Source organism: Eptatretus burgeri, chromosome 7 (genome assembly GCF_056783735.1).
Source record: "Eptatretus burgeri isolate ZD-2024b chromosome 7, Ebu_testis_v1, whole genome shotgun sequence".
In the NCBI taxonomy this organism is placed as follows: domain Eukaryota; kingdom Metazoa; phylum Chordata; class Myxini; order Myxiniformes; family Myxinidae; genus Eptatretus; species Eptatretus burgeri.
The window spans coordinates 99581825-99606760 of NC_140967.1; the positions used below are offsets into that span (position 1 = coordinate 99581825).

Sequence of the window (24936 nt, forward strand, 5' to 3'; positions counted from 1 at the left end):
GGGTAGGCCGAAGTGGACCTCGAATTCCTCTTCACATTTCCACTCACACCTGTGCCGCTGTCTCTGTGTAAGCGTGATGGTTCAATGGTGCAGACAGCAAAGAGCGCCCTTTTCGACAAGCTGGAGAAAACAGTACCTGATCACGGCCATCCGACTGATGTGAAGGTACATCTGATTGATGGAAATTTTCTACTTCACTGCCTCCCACCAAACCTACCCCCGACTTATGGTGGTCTGTCACGGGGTATCCTCGTTGCGACCTTCTCCCACCAGTCAAAACGTATAGACATAGCGTTTGACACTTACGAGGATCCTTCTATTAATGACTGCGAACGGGAAAGACGAGGAGCCGAAGAGCAACGTTATGTTAACAGTGGCCCGGACCAGATAAGACCGAAGAACATTGAAAAAGCTCTGAAATAGAGTTTCTCCAAGAGCGGTCTTCCTGAATTCATGACTGGGCTGGGGAGCAATACCGACACATTCTGGAAGGAAGAATCGTTTTCCTCGGTGTCAACGGTAAATGTGCCAAGTATTGTGTTGTGAATGGTGGAGTGCAGAAACAATTAACTCAAGATCTGTTCTGTAATCACCCAAAGGTGACATTGTCGTACGTGCCTCGGACACCGACATACTGGTGATTCTCCTTCACCAGGTTCATCAATTTACACGTTCAATTTGGATGGAAGTTGGGACATCCGGAAAGGATAATCGACACTACGTGAACATGACTAATGTGGCAGCGCAAATCGGTCCGGATGTGTGCGCAGCTCTGCCTGGCCTGCATGCATTCACGGGATGTGACAACACATCAGCATTCGCAAGGAAAGGGAAGAAACGGCCGTATGATATAATGTGTGCCCACGACAAGTTCATTCGGGGTTTTTCATCGCTCAGCGACAAAGAGCCGGACGATGAAATGTTTGCCGTCCTCGAGGAGTTCGTCTGCCTCATGTACGGTGCAAAAAAAGACGACGACGCCGAACAACTACCGATTTTATGTCAATCGCACGTAGAACCGCAAATCGAATTCCATGTGACCGTTCGACAAACTGAAGAGCATTGACGGCAGCAGCATCCCGCCTTGCAGAGTTGAGTTGCAGCCACATAGTGTAAGGACTGGATTTGTGGCTACAATGTGGGGCAGTTCCCACCTGGCTACCATATCGAAATCTCCAACTGCAGGATGGGAAATCGTTGATGGTCACCATCGAGTTATCTGGTTTGATGGACATCAACTGCCCCAGGTGCTTGCCCCAGGAATACCAGTTGAAATGGACGCTGACGGTGATCCATCCAGAACGGATTATCTGATGATTGATTCATCATCTGAAGGTGAAGCAAGAAGTGATGATGATGATGATGAAGATGATCATGACGATGAATTATCATGATAGTGATAATTCTGAAGGGTGAATGAGCCAAAATACCTGAAATGTCAAGCCTGTTTCGGTGGGCCGAGATACTCAAAATTATTTTTACTTTGTAATGGTCAGTATTTTTTATTTGTTATAGTCTCTGATATGTCGCACGTTTAGTTTTTGATCACCTATCATATTGTTGCGGATTCGTGCCCGCCGGCGTGCTGACGGCCACGTAACTCGAATCGCGGCACGTCGCCCACCGGACGGACAATCCAGTCGTGACCCTCTCGGACTAACGCCGGGAACCAGTCACGGGTGGACCTTTCGGTCTCACCGCGATCGAGCCAATCAGCCCCCGCGTGGGATAGGGTTGCTCGCCAAATTCGACCTACCTAAGTACCCACGCGGAGGGTAGACCGGGCGATCGCACCTCGCCGCGGTCGACTTCGGACACGGGCCACTTAAGCGACCCGTTCCGTACTATCGGGATAACCGAGCGGTGTTATCGTCGACCTCGACGGTTCGATTAATTATCGGGCGTATTCAGCCCACTACCAACCCTTTACGTGAAGCAAGATGAGGATTCAATGAAGGAAATGACGAAGCGAAGCGGGAAACAGTTCGACACAAAGCACATTTATTCGCGACGAACGGAAAGCACACATATACAATTCCACCAAATGCACACAGAAAAGAAAAACACAATTCAATTTACACAAAAAGCAAATGCGACAATGCAGATCTAATACCGATTACGCGAGCACACGGCAACACTTATACAATTTTACTTCACAGACGGCGCCGACAACACATACCCAAAACCAAGGAAAGAATACCCTCAAGGATGAGGCGGGCCTGAGGCCGAGACCGGGTCGGGCATACCCGTCTGGTGATGAGACGCGGAGCGGCGATGGTGCCTCAACTCCGCGGGCCTCGCGGGCAGTGTCTGGTAGGGGGTGGGAAAGGGGCCCCCTTGGTCGCACTATCTCAGCGCAGGGGGAAACAGGAGGGGGTTGCTGATGCTCGGGGTATAGAGGATTTTTATTGTCCCGCGACGAGCGTCTCCACCTCGGCCAGGTCGTGCTGTCGGCCTCCCTGGGGTGCAGCTCCCTGCACGACGCGAGCACCCCCTCGTCTGCCCTCGCCGCCTCTCCACAGCTCCGTCCCCTCCGTTCCGACTCCAACGCACACGACGACCAGCTCCTTCTTGCCAACTCCACCGCCCGCGAAGTCTTGACTCTCTGTTCCCTCTCGACTCTCCTACTCTCTGGACTGACGAACACGGTCGCTTTTATCAGCCCCGTAGCTTCGCCCTCTCATCTTTGACCCCCTCCCTTCGACCTTTCACCTCGCTCCCCATTGGCCCGAGAAAAAGTGGGCGTGAATGCTTTTTGATCCATAAATTTGCATATATCGATCGCCCTCCAACGCCCTGGGGCGGGGCCACCCGCCCCTCGCTCACCGATTGGACGGCAAAAAGTGGGCGTGTGTCGTTTTTGATCCGTTTTTGAAGCACAAAATCCGTGATTTTGTACACGCTGTTCGGCGCGCGCCCTGCACGAGTCCAACACCGGTACCCACAGGCGGCGCAAGAACGGTGGCGATGCGACGGTTGCGAGGTGTGACGTGAAGGTCGTGGCGGTTGTGGTGAAGCGGTGGTTGGTGGTGGTAACAATGGCGGTTGGTCCAAATTAAAGATAGTAAAAGAAAAACGGCTATCCTGAAGAGTCGCAGCACGCATAAATGACATGTATTCCCACTAGACAACGGGTTTGGGCCTAACTACACATGTACTTACCGAGATAACTCACCTAAGGGACCTGAATGGTGGTTTGCGAATTTGGTAACCACAACAATATTATTAGTATAGCTGGCTCTGATTCAGAGAACAGTTCAGAAATGGAGTCGAGACATGCATCTGGGGTTTGTTAAAAAAAATGCATCTGTTCGTGTACCAGACGTAGACCCATCTTCGACCATATTCGATAGATTTCTTACATCATTCTGTGTTTACGGCATGGTCATGTCATCTCCATCTGACTGTCAGCACAGGGACGATATTTTGTAGTAACCTAATGAAACTCATCATGACAGTGACAGTGCATCGTATAGTCACACTCTTCACTTTCAATTTCCTTATGCTATTGTTGCGGGTCGCGCCCGCCGGCGTGCGAGCGGCCACGTAACTCGAATCGCGGCACGTCACCCACCGGACAGACAATTCTGTCGTGGCCCTCTCGGACTAACGCCGGGAGCTAGTCATGGGTGGGCCTTTCAGCCTCACCACGATCGTGCCAATCGGCCCCCCGCGTGGGACAGGGTTGTTCGCCAAATTCGACCGACCTAAATACCCACGCGGAGGGTAGACCGGGCGATCGCACCTCGCCGCAGGTCGACTCCGGACACGGGCCGCTTAGCGACCCGTTCGTACTATCGGGATAACCAAGCGGTGTTCTCGTCGGCCTCGACGGTTCCGATTAATTATCGGGCGTATTAAGCCCACTACCAACCCTTTACGTGAAGCAAGATGGAGATTCAATTAAAGAAAAGACGAAGCGAAACGGGAAAAACAGTTCAACATAATTCACATTTATTCCGCGGCACACGGAGAGCACACATATACAATTACAACAATTATGCACCAAAAGCAGATGTTACAAAAGAAACACAACAATGCAGATCTACTACCGACTACGCGTGCACACGGCAACACTTAAACAGTTTTACTTTACAGACGACGCCGACAACACATTTACTCAAAAGCAAAAGGAAAGGGCCACCCTCAAAGACAAGGGGGCAGACGGGGCCTGTGGGCCGCGAGACCAGGTGGATCCAACCCGTGTCTTGTGATGAGCCGCAAATGTCGCGGCGCCCCGACTCCGCGCTCCTTCGCGGGTTTCGTTGGCACTGCTTGGAGTGGGGTGGGAACGGGGCCCCCTTTTCGCACTATCTCAGCGCGGGGGGAAAAAAGGGGGGAATTGTTGATGCTCTGGGGAAAGAGGATAGCTGGCTTGCTTGGGTCCCGCGACGAGCGACTCAAATGCGAGCTCGACGCCGATCGCCGTCTTCCTTGCCTTGGACCCGAGCTATTCGACCTCCTCCCCAAGTCTCCTCAGCCGACTGCAGCAAACCACCTCGACCGCGCTCCAGGCTTCCCCTCTCTGCAGCTCCCCGACAGACTCCGAACCCCGACAGACTGCCACTCTCCAGACCCGATTTGACTCACGGCTCCACAGACTGCTCCTCTCCAGACCCGACTTGACTGCCTCGACCTTTTCTCCAACTCTGACTGCCTCCAACTCCCTCCGACCCAAAACTGACCAAATTCGCCCCGCGCTCGGCGCTTTATAGTCCGGCAGGAGAACCCATATGCAAATTTCTGGATCAGAACGAGCTCGGGGGTGGAGCGACGCTCGCCCATTGGACGGAGAAAAAGGGGCGTGAGTCTCCCCTGATCCTCGAATTTGCATATATCGATTCGACTCTGACGCGCCTGGAGGCAGGGCCAAACCCGCGCTTGCTGATTGGACGGATCGGAAGTGGGCGTGTATCATTCCTGATCCGACTTCTCCTCGGAAAGGCCGCTATTTGCACCTGCGGCTCGGCGCGCGTCACGCACGAGGCCAGGACAGCCTGACGCTCGGTGCCCACAAGCGGTGTGGTAATGGCCGCAGAAGGAGAGGCGAAGGTGGTGGAGGGTTTAAAGTGCTGGTCCATGGCCATGGCGACATTTGGAATGGCGGTGATGCGATGTCTGCGGAAGCGAGCCGTGAAGGCAAAGGTCGCGGCCGTTGGCATTGTTGTTGTTGTGAAGCGGCGTTGCGGTTGGTGGTTGTTGTGCGATGGTGGCCGAGATGTGGTTGGTTCAAAATAAAGATAGAACAGAAAAACGGCTATCTTAAAGGGTCGCAACCCGAATGAATCACATTTATTCCCTCTAAAAAACGGGTTTGGGGCTAACTACACATGTACTTACAGAGATATCTCACTTATGGGACCTGAATGGTGATTTGCGAATTTCCTCAACCGCAACAATATGTTCATTTTTGACTCCCAATGTGTTGAATTGTCCCCCGTTTATCACAACATGGCGCATCAGTGGATATCAAATCGATTTGACTGAGAATGTTGTGTGTTCATCTTGCCTTTATATCACTTGCGTTTGATGATCATCGTGACACAAATATTACAACACACATTAGAATCAACATCGACCACACCCGCGTCATCGCTTTCTCTTCATTATCTCAATGCCCTCTGCCTCTCGTGTTTCCTTCTCCGGCTTTGTGAAGACCCTTCCACCCTTAAGACCCTTCTTATCCGTAAACCTCAGACAAAATCGTTCTTCAGTGATGAATTTAGTTGGTGGGTGGGTGAAGAAATCTTATGAGATCAGAACGGGTGTTGGGCGCCAATTTGAGATTGAACTCTTAATGAACCCTTAATTAGCCCTTTGTTATCCGTTAACCCCAGGGATTAAAACTTCTTAACAAATGTAATTAAAACAAATCTCACACTTTGTGTCCAAATACCGAAGGGGCAGTTTGGGCGCGATGTTTGGATTGGAAGGGCTGGAGGGGTCAACTTGGAGGATCAAATAATCCTTAACCCCAAGAAAGCCGAACCTCAGAAATCACTTTTTATAAATCGGATGGTCTTCACTGGTCAATGAGATCAACGAACCTTTTGGGCACAAATTTGAGGATGAAGCTCAGCGAGCTCTGTAACTAACTTAAAATGGCGTCCGAGATGGTGAGGGGAGGAGAGTCGTTTGCTGTCGTCCTGGTTGAACCAAACAAACCAAATCTACTTCGTTCAATAGTTCTGGTTATGTTAAACCAAATTAATTATTAAATATTAACGTGTTGAGCGACTCGTGGAGAGAGATGTGAAAATACTCATCAGGAAAGGATCGTCAGGTTGGAACACGTCGTGATGATCTCTCGTTGACCCTGGCCTTGCAGTATCTCTCGCCTTGATTGGCTCTTGTTTACCTTTGCCTTGCAGCATCCTTCGTCTTGATTGGTTCTCGTTTACCCTGGAATTGCAGCATCCTTCGCCTTGATTGGGTCTTGTTCCGCCTGGCCTTGTGGTATCTCTCGCTTTGATTGGTTCCTGGAAGGAAGCAACTGATTGGCTAATATTAGTCACGTGAATGTTTCATGACAAATATAAGCAAAATAAAAATTAATTGATGAATTTATGAGAAAAGAAAAATTAACGAATCACCACACGTCTTTAAAACCTCTCTGTTTATTAATTAATACTCCGTGAGGTTCTTCTTCTTCATCCAAGTGACTCCAGTGATCACAGGGACAATTTTGAACTTCAACTTCGAGAATATTTTCACTTCGTCACTGAGATCTTGGTATTTGGTCATTTTCTTGACTTCGCGTTGCTTCGGCCAAAATCGCTGGGAACGAACGTGTTTGTGTGTGTTTGTTTGTTTGTGTGTATGTTTGTGTGTGTTTGTATGTTTGTTTGTGTGTGTTTGTATGTGTTTGTGTTTGTGTGTGTTTGTATGTGTATGTGTTTGTTTGTGTGTGTTTGTATGTGTTTGTTTGTAAGAGTTTGTTTGTGTGTGTTTATTTGTGTGTTTGTATTTGTTTGTTTGTGAATGTGTGTGTGTGTGTCAATGTGTGTGTGTCCGTGTGTGTTTGTATGTGTGTGTGTGTCCGTGTGTATGTGTGTGTTTGTGTGTGTCCGTGTGTGTATGTGTGTTTGTGTGTGTGTCCGTGTGTGTATGTGTGTGTCAGTGTGTGTGTGTGTGTGTGTGTGTCAGTGTGTTTGTGTTGTTGGTTGTTATCTCCATATGTGAGTTCCATAGAGTAGGACGGAGTCCTCCCAGGTCTCGGAGTCCCCTCCTCCCTTTCTGTCCGGACGATCACGAGTCATGGACCAAGGTGTGAAGTTTTGTTGGTTTCAAAGTTTTGTTCCGAGGGTTCTGTTGAGGATCGTCATCGAGCTCCAGGGGGCTTCCAACCAGAGGTGGACTGATGGTGTTGTGAGTCCTCGGGGGAAAAAGGGGGCTATACCCCCCTCCCCCTCCCTCGAGATCAAATTTTAATGACAGTTTGTGCGAAATAAAGTTTTCCAAAACAAACACTTGTTCGTACAAACACAGAATAATAATGACATTGTGAATTTAAACAAATCCATACATGGCAAGTTGAAGGTGACAAAAAACGGGTTGGTGGGAATCGAAAGCGGGTTTTTGTTTTTAACCCTTTGTGTTCTGTGGTTGAAGATTTGTGACGCGATAAAAAAAATTGAAACAAATGTTTTTTGTTTTAATTTTGGTTATTCGTCCAACTTGACACCCAAGTTGTGTTTTATTTACAAATACCGATTGAAATTCACAGCCCTATGAAAAACATCAGGGCAACACCCCTGGGCAATCACCTGGTATCACCTGGATAAGACAACCAGTGAACCACTGGTCGGCGAGGATGACCCACAAAACATGAAACCGTAAAGAAAGTAAATAGCTGTGGATTGTTTTTAATGCCGCGAACAAACTGGTACGTCACGGGTGATGAAGGTTGTGGTCAAGTTTCATCAGTATTGTGTGTGTAGTTTCAGATAAGAAAGCAAATACCTATTTTGTAGGACAACCCCTGTGGACCCCCTGAGACCCGATTTTTTTATTAATGCCATGAACTTTGATACATTCACAGTGAAGGGTGTTGTGGTGAAGTTGCATCGAATTCGCTGAAACGAAGCTGAACAGTTTATGTTTTGTACCCCATAGATCGGCGGGATCTCCATCAGGACCTCAACGGTGAAGAATTCCCAAGAATTACAGATGGATAACCCCCTCCCTCCCCCATGGATTTTTTTTAAGTCCTAAAACCATAAAAACCCTCCTGTGCACCCCTGGCTGCAACCTCCAGTTTTCAACAAATTTGGTGGAGGAAGCCAAAGGAGTCAAACACAAACTGATACCAGGTTGTTCTCCTCACCTACCCACTCAACCACCAAGTTTTATCCGAATGGGTCCACAACTTTTTGATATATCGTGCAAAACATAGCTTCAGGTCCTATCACTCAATGGTGAAGAATCACTTTAAAAATTCCAGAATCTGGAACTGAATCTTCACCAAAATCTAACCAATTCGTCCTTGTCATTCCTCAAATCTGTCCGACGTTTCATCCGAATGTGTCCACAAATTTTCCAGATATCATGTTATATTGTTGCGGGGCCGGGCGTCGGCCGCGAGCACGACCGCTGGATGGAGCTACAGAGTGGGCTCGACCGATCGCTCGGAATTCAGATCGTATTTCTTCGGAAAAGTCAGAAGAGTACGGGTCCCTTTCGGACCGTGAAGCGTCAATATTACGGCCACGTGGTACAGGGTTATTTGCCAAATCTTCAAAATACCGAGAGGCCATGTAGTGATCTTCCGAGTCTTCACACCCTCGACGGCTCCCGTACGGAATGAGTCGCCTGGCGCACTCGACCCGTGTGCGATCCGAGCGGTTTATTTGCCGAGATCCGTCGGTCCAAATGTTGCTTTGAAGCCGAAACCGCTTTTACTATTTCTCTAACACGCAGCACGCTCAGTCAATGAAGGAATGGACACGAACGAGCCGAAACAATGAACAAATGGGACTTATTTATACAATAATGGGGGAAAACTCAGGAAGCATGCAAGAAGCAGAACAAAACCGAATAGTAATAAGCACGTATGCAAGGTGTATACAGCAAAAGCACCGATACGATTTACTACTTGGCAGACAGGCCCACGGACACACACGCACACCCAAAGATGACCGGACCAAATGGTCTTTATTGAGGCCTATCTCGGACCTGTCCGCCCAGTGCGGTCTTCAAACTGGTCAGTCCGGCGAGAGGCAAGCCGAACCCGGACACCGGCGGGCGACCCTTGTGGTTCCTGCGGGGAATGGCGTCGCTCGAGCTCTCGGTCGTGGTGAGGAGGAGAAGGACGACGTCGACCAAGACCGGCCAGACAGGCTCCCTGAGACGAGCGCTCCAGCAAGACGAATGCTCCAGCAAGATGAGCGCTGAAGCAAGACGAGCGCTCCAGCAAGATGAGTGCTCCAGCAAGACGAGCGCTGCAGCAAGACGAACACTCCAGCAAGATGAGATGTCCAGGTTGGGAGATGCTCCTCCTCTGACCAGCTTCTGCCTCCCCTTTTATCCGCCCCCGCCGGCTCGACCCCTTCCCCACTCGGCCCACGGAGAATCCCAGAGCAGAGGGTTGTCCTTGTTCTCTGCAGAACTGTTGTCATTGCTGATTTGTTTCCCAATAAAAATCCGAACTATAAAAATAAATCACAGCGCATGAACTTTTAATTACCCATTAGACAAGGGAAAGGTAGCTATTTATAAAACACATACTTACCGATATAACTGAGCTCAAGGAACCTGAATGTTGAGTGCGATAGTTTTCCAAATACGCAACAATATATCGTTTTTGGCCCTGTCTCTGTCAATGGTGAAGAATCACTTTTAAAATTCTCGTATCCAGATTTCACCAATATCAAATCAATTCTTGTCACATACCCATCCTGTCCACCGAATCCATTCCAAATCTTTTGAGATATCCTGCTCACAGACAGACAGACGAAGGGACAGAGGTGCAAACATAACCTCAATCCCCATTCAGTGGTGGAGGTAACAAGCTGGATACAAGCTCAAACACCGATCTGATGTCTGAACAATAATCTGGTACTAAAATTGCTGTGAGATGTGGTAATACCATCTCTGACTGATTTCCAGTTGTGACTGGAGTTTGCCAGGGGTGTGTCCTAGCCCCCACACTTTTCAGCGCTTGCATGGACTGGATTCTGGGGAGGATGTCGGAGAGATCAATCTGCGGTGCATCGTTTGAGAATGTCAAGATCTCTGACCTTGATTTTGCAGATGATGCAGTCATCTTTGCGGAGACTCTGGATATCCTTGAGGGGGCCCTCGAGGTGCTGAATGAGGAATCAGAACCATTGCAATTATGGGTTTCCTGAGTCAAAACAAAGATCCAGGGTTTCAATGTAATCTTGGATGCTGCTCTCTTGTCTGTACTTGTTTGTGACGAGGATGTTGAGGTCAAGGAGAGATTCACTTACCTCGGCAGTGATAGTCAGGTCTCTGCTGGCTCTGAACCAGAAGTCAATAGATGTCTGGGTCTGGCCTGGGGAGTCATGGATTCACTGGATCATGGCGTGTGGCAATGCCAATACCTGTGTAGGAGAATGAAAGTCCAGGTCTTCAGATCCTTGGTGCTTCCAGTCTTGCTCCACAGATGGGAGAGTTGGACTCTGACCAGGTATCTGAGACAGAAACTTAATTCCTTTGGTACCAGGTCTCTTCGGCAAATCCTTGGCTATCGCTGGTAGGACTTTGTATCCAACGAGCGGTTGCTGACAGAGGTTCAAATGAGATTTGTTACCTGCATAGTCTGTGAACGTCAGCTGCGGCTGTATGGACATGTCTCGTTTTCTTGACACTGATCCTGCTCACCAGATTCTCTCAGCGAACGAGCCTCATCAGTGGAGGAGGCCAATGGGCCGACCACGTGCCTCGTGGTTGCAGCAGGCTGATCAACATCTCAAGGTGATGGGGATCGGTCAGACATCTGCCTGGGGGATGGCCTGACTGAGGCCCCTGCAGTGCCGGCGGAAAGTGGACACAGCAACAGGCTGTTCCGGAGCATGCTCCCATACCTGGGCGATGGAGATTGTGGTCAAGTTTATGTGTGTAGTTTTGGAGAAGTTCCCAGTGTTTACATATATCCTGATTAACGGACACCACACAATGATTATACCCCACCTGGACAATTTTTGTTCCAGGTGACATATAAATGGCTGGCATAATCTCCACCAAATATGAGAAACAGGCTGGAGTACCTCGGGTTAGGTGACGGACAAAAACACCCCCCCCCCCCATTCCCAAAGAAGGTGAGGAGCCGAAACGACCTTTCAGGTCAACATACGTTCACGTACAAGCTTGCCTAGATTCTCACGTGAGTACACCCAAAATTCGGGGTCTCTGGGTGCTTCAGTTCGTGGATGAAAGAACAACAAACAAATGTACAAACATTTGAAATTTTTACAAGATTTGTAATCCCCTCGGAGCCATTTTCATAACAATATTTTCGACACCATTCCTTTGACTTGAACATTATATGATTTGAAAGGAGAAGAGATTTCGGTTAACTTGATTCACAGGAATTAAAAAATGACAAAATTCACAATAAAAAAGTCATAAAGGGAGAACTCGTCCACTGGGTCTTCGAGGTACAACTCGTCGACTGGGTCTTCGAGGTACAACTCGTACACTGGTTCATCGAGGTACAACTCGTACACTGGTTCATCGAGGTACAACTCGTACACTGGTTCATCGAGGTACAACTCGTACACTGGTTCATCGAGGTACAACTCGTACACTGGTTCATCGAGGTACAACTCGTACACTGGTTCATCGAGGTACAACTCGTACACTGGTTCATCGAGGTACAACTCGTACACTGGTTCATCAAAGTAAAACTCGTACACTGGGTCTCAGCTGAAGGATGCTCGGAGAACAAAAAAGTGACAGACAATGTTGGAGTGCAAATGTGTTTGTGCAGTAATGAAGTGACACATGTTGAAGAGTGATGAACAGCATACAGTGATGAAGTCACGCAAGACGTACACTCCGTGCAGTGATGAAGTCACACACGACGTACAGTGATGAAGTCACACACGACGTCCAGTGATGAAGTCATGTACGATGCGATAAAATAAAGTCTCTGGATGGTTTAAGTACCTGTACTTCTGGAGACTGATGTTAATGTTTTTAAATCTTGGATCAGCCGTCTGGAAGAGTCTGATGTTTCATCTTTCATTCCTGGAGCTTGTACGATGGAGTGATCATGGATCCACTGCCAAACATCACATCTTCTCCAGTCGCCGTCACTGAAACTTCTTCCTCCACACACACATCAACAAAAGAATGTCAAAATCCTTCAACAGCATTGTCATCATCATCTCCATCATTATCATACCTTCCAACACAATCCTGGAAATATTATATCCTTTCAATTGTTTTCTGCATCTCAGTTAAATTCTCTTCTTTCTTTTACCTTCAATTTCACATCTTTATTTTCTTCATCACAAACTCCCACTGGATTTTTCAAACAATTAATTTTAATGATCATCCAGGTGTTCGCCATGATTTTGATAGGGATACATTTGCACTCACGCCAGACTGCTCCCACCTGGAAGATTTGTTTGCTGCTTCTCTGGATTCGAGTTCAGCAAAATATTTGTTTGTCCTCAACACTTCTGAGGCACAGACAAAATGGGACATGATGCAGGTGAAGAACATGAAGTTTAGACAAAGTTTGGAATAATTTGTGATGCAAGACAAGAATCTTGGCAACTTACGTTCCAATCGGTGGGATGGTTTCAAGTGAGCAGGAAGGATCACCTCTTCTGAGGAGTCTTTGGATAAAAAACAAACAACAGAAATATAAAAGATTAAATACATTGATATCTTCATTAGTTTGATAACTTGTTCAGAAAAGGCCACAGAAGGAAATGTATGGATGGAACAGGTAATCGATGAAATAGTCAAGGAGCTATTTCCCATATAGGCCTTAAAATAAGGTCTTGCTCAACCCACACCACATACAAGGTCTGAATGCATATTATGCAAGGGCAACCTACCCTGAGCAGTTTTAGGGTGGGTATCACTTCAAATTGTGGTGTAGCATTTTTTCAACAGTCCAATTTGCATGGTGGGGGTCAAATAAAGTTTTTTCCCATCAATGGGAGAATGTGATCCATGGTGGGTTGCTTTAGTCGGTTGTATCTTTTGAACTGGTTCATTCCAATTATTATACAATGTATGGATATAAAGAGAAGAGATTGGTGCATCCATATAAATTACTGTCAGTGAAGTATTAGTCGAAATTCATATGTAGAATCCCATAACGTAACAAACATGTCGTAGAATTCACCTGGCAAATCGAAAAAGTGTGTTTGTGGTTTTGTATTTCTCTGTTTGCTGAATGTCTGTTGAATGCATAATTTTTGTGCCTTCATTGCATGTACATTCATAATATGAATGTACAAAATGTATTATTTGTGATCTTGAGACAGTTTGCCTGTTAAATATACGTAGCTCGACCGCGTTGGCAAAGAACTAATCCAAAATCATCTGTGGTTTACACATGTTCCATTTTGAAGAGTCATGACTTTTTGCTGATTGTTATAATCACAATTCTTTTCGTTTCAGGTAGTTGAACAGTTCCAAACGTACCTGGACGTTCATCTTGACCTGTTACTAATTTGTCTTCTGTGCTACAGACTGCAGTCTGTGAGGGATTAAACCTCGTATGATTTCGTAGATTTGATGGGACATGGATGACGATACCAGCAGTGCTTGCATGCTTCCTGATTTGCCACCACGAAAACAGAGAAAGAGAACAAACGTTGACAAATGTGTACTCTGTCAAGAAGATTCACAGGATATTCCTCGAAAAGGATAGAGCACTTCCATGGAGAGGCTCGTTTCTGCACTGCAGTGCAGGCAAGATGAGCGTATTGAGCGACTGCTTCCAGATTTACAGAGACTAATGACCATGGATGTATTCTGGCATTCAAATTGCTACAAGTCCTGCATGAGCAAACACGATCTCGATAATACTGCGAAGAGAAGAGGACCATCTCTGTCGCCGTTTGAAGTTTTGGGATCGGATACGATGGATGCAGATCAGCTCGGGAGACGGTCCAGATCACAGTCTAGTCTTGTAGACTGGTCAAAATGGATGTTCTGCAAGAATAGGTCCCACAAAAAAGTGACAGAAATACAGAATGCGAGCACATTTGAAGTGTGTCAATCTATCGAGGTTTCTGCTGAAGCTTGAGGCGATGAAGATATGTTGCATATAATCCGTGGAGTAAACGGTGACCTTGTGGCAGCTGAAGCAAAATATCACAAAGTATTGTGCGATCGGCCGCTTGACTCGAATGGCGACCGCGTCGCCCACCGGAACGGACAATTAAGTCCTGACCCTCCGGGAACTACCGCCAGGAGCCAGTCACAGGTGGGGTTTAACCTCACCACAACTCAGTCCGCATTCGACCCGCGCGAAATAGAGTCCGATCGCCGAATGGTCGATTTACCTAAGCACCCGCGCGGATAGCGTACTGAGGAGTTGTACCATGCCACAGGTCGACTCCGGACACGAACCGCTTCAGCGGCTCATTCCGTACTACAGGGATAACCGAGCGGAGTTATCGGCGACCTTGACGGTTCAGATTAGTTACCGGGTGTTTTAAACCCACTATTAATCCCTTACGTGATGCAAGATGGAGATTCAAACAAAGGAAAAACGCAGCGAAACGGGGAACAATTGAACCAGCACATTTGTGACGGAAGCACGGAAGGCACGTATTTTACAGTCAAGCAAGAAAACACAATAAAAGCATGCAGATCTACAACCGAATATGATTTACACGGCAACACTTATCACAGTTCTACTTTTCAAGACTGGCGCCACCCACAGACATTTACACAAAACCCCAAAAGAAAAGGAAGTCGCGACTTCCCTTGGCGCATCGTCCAGCCCTTGGCGACCGTAACTCCGAGTCCCTCCGGCGTGGTCCACTGGGCTCGTCCATCACGCCTGCACGTGTCGTCCGCCCGACGGGGACGAACGAACCGAACCTCCGACCAGGAACAATCACCACAACTCTCGACAATTGACCGAACCAACCAAGAGCAAGGACTCTCCAAAAACTCTCTCCTTTTGGAGGGTGGGGCTCTGCCCCATTTCTGGCTCCACCTCCCTTCTGGAAGCTTCCCAAAAAGGGGCGTGCCTTCTCGTTTCCCCCCTCCCCGCGCCGTGCGGGGGACGAGGAAAGTCAGTTTTGGCTCGGGGCCAGGGAATTATTCCCCCAAAATCAGGCCCCCACCTTTTTTCACCTTTTACCTCTGGCTCAAATCGCACCTCCCCCATGCCAAAACGCGGGAAAAGCAGGAGGGAAAATCCGGCGGGAGATATTCAAGCGGGAGTTTTGGGCGGGAGATGCCCCTTCGCACCCTGTTGCTGCTGCCACTCCGCTCCTTTCATCCGTCCCGCGGAGATCGTGACCGCACGGTGCCCGTTGAATGGCGAGTGACGAATATGTGGTAGCGTCATTGTGGAAGGTGGCGTCGTGGTGTGAATGGCGTGATTGTTGGCGTCATGTACTGAATGGCGTGATCGTTGAGATGTTGGTTGTGGCGATGTTCGTTGTTGTTCTAACACCAAATTAACGACAGCAAAAGAAAAACGACTATCTGAAGAATCGCAGCCCGAATGGATCACATGTATTCCCTCTTAACAACGGGTTTGGGCTGACTACACATGAACTTACCGATATATCTCACCTGAGGACCCTTTATGGTGTATTACGAATTTCCACAGTCATAACAGTATGCTTTTCAAAGTACAATGGGAAGTCAAACATCAAACATCACACTTTTAAGGCCAGCTAAAATGAAGATAAATACACCAGCGCTTTCCGGGACTCAATTGATGACCTTAAAACAGATTTGAAGCATGGCAAGGCAGACGATCTGCACAATCTTCTCGAAAAATATCAACGTCTTCAAGTTACACACGGTGTTGACCAAGATAAGTCCATCAGATACACAAAGCAGCATTTGAAGGACAGATTGATAAGGCATTTTGGCGATGAGGTGGTATTCCACCAGCCCCGAATTAGAGAGCAATCAGAACTGATGTATGCAAGCTAAATATCACTGCAAGATGTTCTGAATGCAGCCTTCAAAAAAACATTTGAGCCCCATGAAGACGAAGATTCTTCCGCTGATGAACAAGTTTTGCATCAGACAGAACGCACTAAACTTCTGTATCGTACTGCGATGCTGATCAGAGGGGATATTGCTAAGTGCAATGGTATTCCTGTCAAGCCTTTGAACACGGACGATCTGAGTCTCATCGCAGTGAAATCACTTATACCAGACAGTGTATACTGGTCCTTACGCTGGGTAATTTCGGCTGATGATAGTGACAATGCTGGGAACTTTCCGGCAGAATGCAAGAATCAATCAGATGAGAGGAAGGTCATCATGGTGGCGCAAGATCTACTTCATTGCTCGTCACATGCAGGACTTAAGACTCTGAAGCACACCAGTCTCGCCACGGCAGTTTGTTTCATCATTGGTTCAAAGGAACTGATAACATTGCTTAACCGAATGGGCCACTGTTCGTCCTACGATGACATAGAGGCGATTGACTGGCAAAGGAGATTCTGACTAAAACAGAAGAAATTGGAGTTGTCATTCCATCGAACATCTGTTCTGGTGTCTTCATCCAGATGGCTGGTGACAATAATGACATTAATGAGGAGACACTGGATGGGAAACACACCACCCATACCACAACTCTGGTTCTGTATCAACGGGGGCAATTTGGGCCATTACCAAATCACACGCCGATAGCTGACCATTCTCAGAGGAAGAGATCTCTCGACAGCACAATCATGCTACAATCTATGCAACAGTTCAGCGCATACGGCAAAAAGCCAAGTGTTGTAGATTTTGTGGATAAGGCACATGGGAACTGGTTACAGTACTTAGAACCTGTCCACACATCAGCATGTGTAGTCGATCTGGCTTGCGCATTGTGTCGGCTTTGCCCCACCAAACTATTTGATATCAGCATCCTGTCGAATCATCGAGTTGACCTTGCGAACAGAAAGTATCTGGCTGGAGTGGCTTCCATGCAATGGTGTCCTGTGCTACTTCAAGTCACACTGTTGTTGGATATTGTCCAATGATTGAAGGCTCTCCCACTGAGTATAGCACAATCTATACAGTGATGAAAACCACACAACAGATGATGGCAAGCCAAGGGCAGAAGAGTGTCGTGCTCACATTTCACCTCGTCATCGACGTCAAGGCAAAAGAGATCCAGTGGAGAGTGCCAGATGAGTTCTCAAATTCCATCATCCGCATGGGAGGATTCCATATTGCCCTGAACTTTCTAACTCTTCTGGGCAAAAAGTATGATAACTCAGGCACTGAAGATCTTCTGATTGAATCTGAGGTCGATGGTAACAGCAGGACAACTTCTCTTCTTCAAGGCAAATCATACAACCGTGGGGTGAGGGCTCACAAACTTGTCATGGAAGCAATGTTCCGTTTAAGGTGGAGTGAGTTCATCAAGTGGCTTGCTTCTCGGAGGGGACATTCAGCCACAACAGAATTCCTCGTCAATGACACAGTGGTCGTTGGTATATTGTGTATTTGTGCAACAGATATTTTGATACTTTGGTGTCAAATTTTCATGAGAATAACTGAGAATGCTTCTCTCCACATTATTTGGATTCCATGTACACATTCTGAATATTACCCCACCAACAGCAACTCGAATCTACATGTAGTATAATCCATTCTCATTCCATCCATGTATATCATGTCAAATTTGAGCGAATAATTTGGAAAATACAGTCGTTTAAATCAACCCACCTCTCAACCTTGTTCTAATATTGGTGTGAAAACCTGATTTGACCCCCACTATACAAAATGGCCTGAAGAAAAAAGAACGTGTACCACAATTCGAAGTGACACCCACTGTAAAAATGCTCCAGAGAGGTTGGTGTAACAGAATATGCAAACAAACATTGTATGTGGTGTGGGTTGAGAAAGACCTTTTGCCCCTGGGTCTTGCTCCTGGCCAAAAAAGGTGAATCAGGTGATCTCATCCAATCGAAGGGAGTTAAAGTTGTTGGTTTATATTCTGCATGGGGATGACCATGCCAATAAGTTGCCTTCCAACGAAAAGTATAATTGCAATTATCTCCACAAGTAAGGATATTCTTCTTCATCAATCTTGGGGTTGGTTGTGTATTTGATCTTGTGGTTGCTGTGTTTGCACCCAGTGAGTTCACCCAACCTGTAAAAAGGTAATGAAAAGTTCTCACCTGTTGAAGGTCTTGCATGTCACATGGCTTCGTGTTGTTGCTGGCCGTCATCACGGTGAGGTTTCCGTTCAGGAGGCAGCCAATGAACAATGGAAGTCGGTGATGAATTCCTTTTCCTCAACAATAAGACCCCACCATGGTTTTCTGCAGCTTTGGTGCCTTTACTTTCAAAGTTGAGGTTCTTGTTCTTATTAAATGGAAAATATCCATCAGGAGTAAAATCCTTTCCTTGTCTGTACTTTCAAAAAAGGTTTCGGTTTCGGCTCCGATGTGATCTCAGGTATTTGGAAGAGACCGTGCGTTGAAGGAAATTGTTTTCAACAGAATATACTCTGTATTTCTTGTAAAGTGTGCAGCATGAGGAGACTGTATGATGTGAGATGGGAGATGAGGAGGGATGGTCATGATCTACGGAGATGAGGAGGAATGGTCATGATCTACGGAGATGAGGAGGGATGGTCATGATCTACGGAGATGAGCAGGAATGGTCATGATCTACGGAGATGAGGAGGGATGGTCATGATCTACGGAGATGAGGAGGAATGGTCATGCCCTACGGAGATGAGGAGGGATGGTCATGACCTTCGGAGATGAGGAGGGTTCGTCATCATTTACGGGAATGAGGTTCACCCTTGGGCTTCTTCAGGAGGACGACTTTGTCTCCTTTAATGGTGTATCGCCCGTTTGGATCACTTTCTCTCTTTTTATTAAGATCACTCAACAGCATCTCGAGTGTTTCTCTTTGGAGCTGAGTGTAGTCTGGAGTGATGAAAATGTTTCTTGTCCAGAGAGAGGGATCCTTCAAATTCCGTATCTTTTTATTGTTCGTAAGAACCTGATTCCGATCAGACTCGCATCTGAAAACAACTTTCATGGGTCTGAACATGTTCTCAACATAGCGTCCGATGCGGAAAGTACGTTCAGGTTCGATCTCCAGGTTCATGGCTTTTATTAATTTTGCCACAGCCTCCTTGTCATGTTCACCTTTTCCTTCCTTCACTCCACGGAACACGAGGTTGTATTTGCGCCTTTCAATTTCCGCTCGTTCATCCTTGAGAAACTCAGACTGAGAAGAATGGTGGGTCTCCCGTTTGGGCGGCAGTCGATGAACATCGTGCTGTTTCTGATGATGTAACCAGTCTGCACATTGAGGCTTCGGTTGTTGTTGGAGGGCAACACTGTAAAGTTGTCGCTGCTCCAGCCCATCATCATTATGAGGCTTCGGTTCAGTCGTCGGCAACAAATCAACATTGTCCTGTTGCTGCTGTTGCTGCTCCAGCCCATCATTCGTTCCAAGCACTTCTTCCTCGTTTTTCTCATCAAGCTTTCCTGCATTTTGTACTTTGTTCTCTCTTTCCAAGACCTCCTTCTCCCTTAACTCCACGTTATTTTTCCTATCCCTCATCTCTCGTTCTCTTACCACTAACATGAACTCTTTCAGTTTCCATCTAATTTCACGTTGTTTTTGTTCTTCCCGGTGCTCTCTCTCTCTAACACGAGTCTCTTCGTCCAATTTAAGCAGCCGGTACTCTCCATCTTTAAACTCCTCTCCTTGTTGGTGCATACGAAGCTGCCGTTTCTTTATCTCCTCATCTTTCCCATTCATGAATGCTTCAAACACACCTTGTCGCTCCATCTCCTGTTCTATACTTATCTGCAGGTATCGCTCCCGCTGCTGCACTCGTTTCTTCCAGTTATCAATCTCGAACATTCTGTGTTCTACAAACAGCATTTTCTGATCAAGTTCTTTATTTTTGCGTTTTTCCCACATTCGGACTTGGAATCGCTCTTTAGCTCGTGTGGATTCTTCTCTCTTTCTCATCCTGAGCTTTTCTTCATTTTTCCTCTCCTGTTCATTCATTTTTCTCTGCTCTTCTTCATTTTTCTCTCTCTGCTGTTCCTCCTCTCCTCTCTTCCGGTCCTCTTCCTCCTTTATCCATAATTCTTTTTCCAATTTCCGTTGCACATCCTTTTCCATTAACTCATGTTCCATTTGCTGCACAAACTCCTCTCTTTGCAACAGATTTCTTTCGGTTTCACCCAACTGAGCCTCATATTCCTGAAGCTTTTCTTCCTCTCCTCGTAAAACCTTTTCTTTCTCTTTTTCATATTCTTTTTCCTTTTCTGCTTTGTCGACAATGTTCTGTTTTGCTATGAACTCCATTTTTTCAGGAATTTCCAGAACCTCCTTTCCCTCTCCTTTCTGAATTTCAAGGTGTTCGGTTTCCCGAATCTCCGTTCCCAATGGTGGATCATCTTTTGATTCATTTTTTCTTTTCACTTTACATCGACATCGTAAACTGCAACAAAACAAACAAACATTATCAGTTCAAGGTAAAATGAAGTATTACATCACATGAAAAGTATGGTTTTGTAAAACATAAACAAACATGTTCCACGAGTGTTACAGTTCTGGAGGATACGGAATATGGAACATACAGATATAACTGAAACAATGTCCTGAGGAACGATGTGGAACGATGAATCACACTTGATTATTTGAAGAATCTCATGTAATGGTGGAGGATGTTATGAACTTTAACATTTGTTTTGCTAAAGAAGGAAATTGTGACTTTTTTGGAAATTATGTCTGACTTCGCTGGAATTCCATTGGCAGCATTTTTTAATGGCGTCATTTGGCGGCCATTTGGATTATAAAATATCCATTTCAGAAGTACTTTGTCCCACAACTTCGACATTGACCAACAAACTATTCCTTGGAAATCAACACGAAGGAGGTGAGTTTTAGTTTATATTCACAATAAACTCGTGCAACATGCGTGGGACATCATTCATATTGTTGCGGGCCGGGGACTGGTGGCAAGAATGACCGCTAGGTGTGGGGAGTTACGTCGATTCACACCGGACTCTCCGGAATTGGAGGCCGTCGCTCACGGATAACTCCGTGAGGCGGTAGGTCGCTTAACCGACCATGGACGCCGATACCTCCACCGTGTAGCGTCGGTTCTTTTTGTCTGGAACTAATTTACCGAATTAACCATGCGGTGTCGTCTACTGGGAAACCATGCCCTCGACACATCTTGCTCGAACCGGGTCACTCAACCGACTGCGTTAGAATTCCAACTACCGACTACCAACTCCGGTTCAGGTGCAGTCGAGCGGAACTGCCAAAGCCGTGCCGGCTCGGATGAACAGCTTAACGGGAACAAAGACCCGACTAAAACTCAGACCCGAACCATGCTGGCCCAATGAAGGAAAAGACGAAAACGAACTGGGAACATTTCTGCAATAAACTATTGATAATAAACGAGGAAATTTATGTGGCACAGAAACAGGTTTATTGGGGTGTAATGCAGGGGAAAGAAAGAAGATGTCGTGCAACAATTTACAGCAACTTACAAAGCAGACTTGCGCGGGAATTACACAGGCAAGATTTACAATGATCGAAAACATTTATAAAGTTTCTACTTATAAGAATGGTGCCACACACTCAGACACACTCGGACAAAATAAACCCAGTTGAAGGCAAAGGACTTTTGCAGCCAGGGAGGGAGGTGGGCTGAAGTCGCAGTTCTTTAGACCACCTGAGTCTCGGGGAAAGGAATGCTCCATGGTGCGGCACCTGCCAACAGTCGTGCAGTCAGGTCCACAGCCGCCCGTGTGGAGTTCGGGTCCGTGGAGGAACGCTCGTGGGCCGGGACCAGTCGTCGGAACGAGACGTGAGCTGAGCCAAGCAACGGGAACCCCTTCGTTTTCCAACCAACTCCAGCCTCCAAGCACAGAACGAACGACCCCCAAAGAACTGAACGAATGACCCCCAAAGAACTCAATACTGAGGATGATGTTGTGGTTTATAGACCTCCCTCAGCGGGGCGGGGCCTTGGTCAAAACTGGCATCACTGTCCGCCCTGATTGGACGGGGCCTCAGCCAGGCACCGGCGAGGCCTGCCCCCTCCATGCCTGTGGACTCGTCAAGAAAGAGTTGGAGCGTTTGGAGAAGCTGAATAGGAACTGCAACAGCGAAGATTCTGTCTCGGAAAAACGAGCCTCCAGACAACAGGTGGATCGTGGTACGTTGTTCCCAGCGAACCGAAAGCTGCAAGCCCTCGGGTACCGTGGATCGCAATGGAGGATGGGATATAAAGATTTATTACCCTAAGTGAAAAAACATCGCAACGCACCCCTTCGATCCCACGACACAGAAGGAGGGTTTCTGTTGACACATATACTTTACGGCATAACTGACTTGGGACACCTGTATGTTGTAGGCGTATGGTTCCTAGAACCGTAACAATATCATCACGTACTGGACATAAAAAAATTAAATTGCTTCACTTGTACATCATAGACGAAGATCGCAGAAAATGGACTTTTTAGAATATTCACCGTGGATCAAATTATAATCAAAGAAAGAGCTGCAAGAAAAACTGTCACTCAGTAAATACAAAGAGCTTTGAGGAAACTGTTTGTTAAAATTAAACAAAATATAACAACCATTTGGTTGGACTGGTTCCCAAAATATAACAACCGTTTGGTTGGACTGGAATCATTTGGTTCCCAACAAGGAACAACCATTTGGTGAATTGGGAAATGTACTGAAAACACATTTAATAATAAAATCAATCTGAATAGAAAGGAAATCATCATGCGGAATCTATCCATGTCTGGTTATCCTTCGTTATTTCAGCCAGATTGTTATTACAAAAACAAAAATCTCATTGTTCTTTCACTTGAATAATCAACTTCTCATGTTTCATGAGATGATGGCATCTCCCAAAGAGATGATGGGATCTCCCAAAGAGCTCCCGTTCACCAAACCAACAACAGATTTTAAACTCTGCTTGTATTGCCAGACAGGTACTGGTGAAAAGCTTGTTCATACTCAATGCAGAACGTTCAAGGAATCAGCATTTGAAACTTTTCTAAAGTGTGTCCAGAAAGAGGCAGATTATCACAATCCAGAATTTTTGTGAGTTGGACAAAGGCTGCTGGAATTACAGCAAACGAGCTTCAAGCGAAGAAATCTTCTTGACACAGAGATTGACATTAAAAAAACCAAGTCACCTGGATAAAACCGAGTCACCTGGATTGAGATGAAAGAAGAAGGAGCAAATTGCTGTTGCTTCATAAGACACAACTTCACTGACAAAGAGGACAACCCAGTGCTTCAGAATCTATAAAGCATACTCGTTTGAGCAGTTCAATGTTTGTCAAATCAAAATGTGTATTTTGTCAACAACCACAGGTGAGGAAAACTGAAAAGTACATGAAAAACTCCAGAAGGGCCAATTCCTGGTAACATGGGAGAAAACAATCCAAGAAATTGTAAACAGCAGTAGATATGATGCCTGGAAAGTTAGGCTTGCGGACGTGCTGTCTTCTGGGGATTGACAGTCTCGTGATATTTTGTACCACCACACGTCCCGCTTCACAAAAAACTGGGAAAAGTACATTCAGCGTCCATGTTGTAAAGCTAAATCAATTGAAAACAGGGAACCAATCATCCAGCCTCCAGTGAGTGTTGTATTTATTGCCACAGACTGAGTTCTTCAGTGTTCTTCAAGACCACGTAGATGAGGGGCAGTGTATCAACATTGCTGGACTGCAGAAGTGCAGATTTTTCATGAATTCCAAGACAGACTTTGCTAAAACTTTCCCAGGTTTTTTGACACACAGGTTACTGAATACACAACTATAATTACAAACAGTTTACCAAAGTGAAGGCTTACCGAAGTTATACCCCACCTGTAAATGACCAATGAGGTATTTACACCAAATTTAACGTTGATTAATACAGCAAAAGTGGGTTTGTTCATCACAGCCATTTTGAAATCCAAGATGGTCACCATCCATGACTTGGAGAAAATTAAAATTGTTGTGTTTTTAACTTCTTGGCATGATAAATATGGGTATTGCCACCGAAACAGACTTCATATGATATTCACAGCCCGAATTATGAGGAAATTTGGTGGAACATGGTGGCCATTTTGAAATCCAAGATGGCCCCAAAATATTGGATAAAAAAACATTGTTACCAATGGATTTTGGACACCTTGCCATCTATTCTGGCAATTAAACAACATATTCCATATTTAGCAAAAAAAATTGAAGTCCTAATAATCCAACATAACATCACACACAATAAACTCTCTTCAAATATCTGAGTGATCTTGTTCCCTCGTGGATGAAGACTTGATAAATATTGATGAATAAGTCACTTGTGTTTTTTTACCAGTGAATGCAGAGCTTTCTTTTGGGGCTCCCCTTCTTGTTGAACCAACGTGACGGATCAAATGTGATTAAAACATAAAATAAAAGGAAGGATATTGCAACAAACGCGACGTCGCGAACTACAGACATCCCTCCATCCTCAACAGCATCATTCTCGATAACCTGTGGAATTAGACAAGGGCGGGGGTAGGAGGACTGTTTATTTCATTTAAAATTAAAGTAAAAATGTTTTTACAATTATTTTACAAAACCCAAAAGTTCATGACAAAACAACAACATGATGTTGAATTTTTTTTAGAATACAAACACAATGGCTCATGGAATGTTCGAGAGTTTATCGTTTGAACGACACTTGCCGAGTGAGGGTTTGCACGAGGATTTGGGAAGTAATTTGGGAATTCATACCGTGAAGATTCCTCCATCGACACGACCAGGAAGG

The 24936-nt window shown here is 46.1% G+C and overlaps 1 protein-coding gene across 3 annotated transcripts; it reads right to left on the minus strand.

The window, feature by feature from the left end:
- Nucleotides 1–11419: 11419 nt before the first annotated feature.
- Nucleotides 11420–24715, minus strand: LOC147023896 (uncharacterized). 3 transcript variants are annotated; one of them, XM_085889858.1, is made up of 6 exons: nt 24499–24715; nt 18306–20605; nt 12753–12809; nt 12584–12647; nt 12133–12290; nt 11420–11889 (listed from the first exon to the last, which is right to left on the minus strand). In XM_085889858.1, exons 1-2 carry the CDS (start codon nt 24624–24626, stop codon nt 18913–18915), a joined length of 1821 nt encoding a protein of 606 aa, XP_085745984.1. In that variant the 5' UTR covers nt 24627–24715; the 3' UTR covers nt 11420–11889; nt 12133–12290; nt 12584–12647; nt 12753–12809; nt 18306–18912. The 3 variants fall into 3 exon arrangements, with proteins under 3 accessions (XP_085745984.1, XP_085745982.1, XP_085745983.1); XM_085889856.1 differs by having other exon boundaries at nt 12584–12650; XM_085889857.1 differs by having other exon boundaries at nt 11420–11899; nt 12584–12650.
- Between the last annotated feature and the right edge of the window lie 221 nt (nt 24716–24936).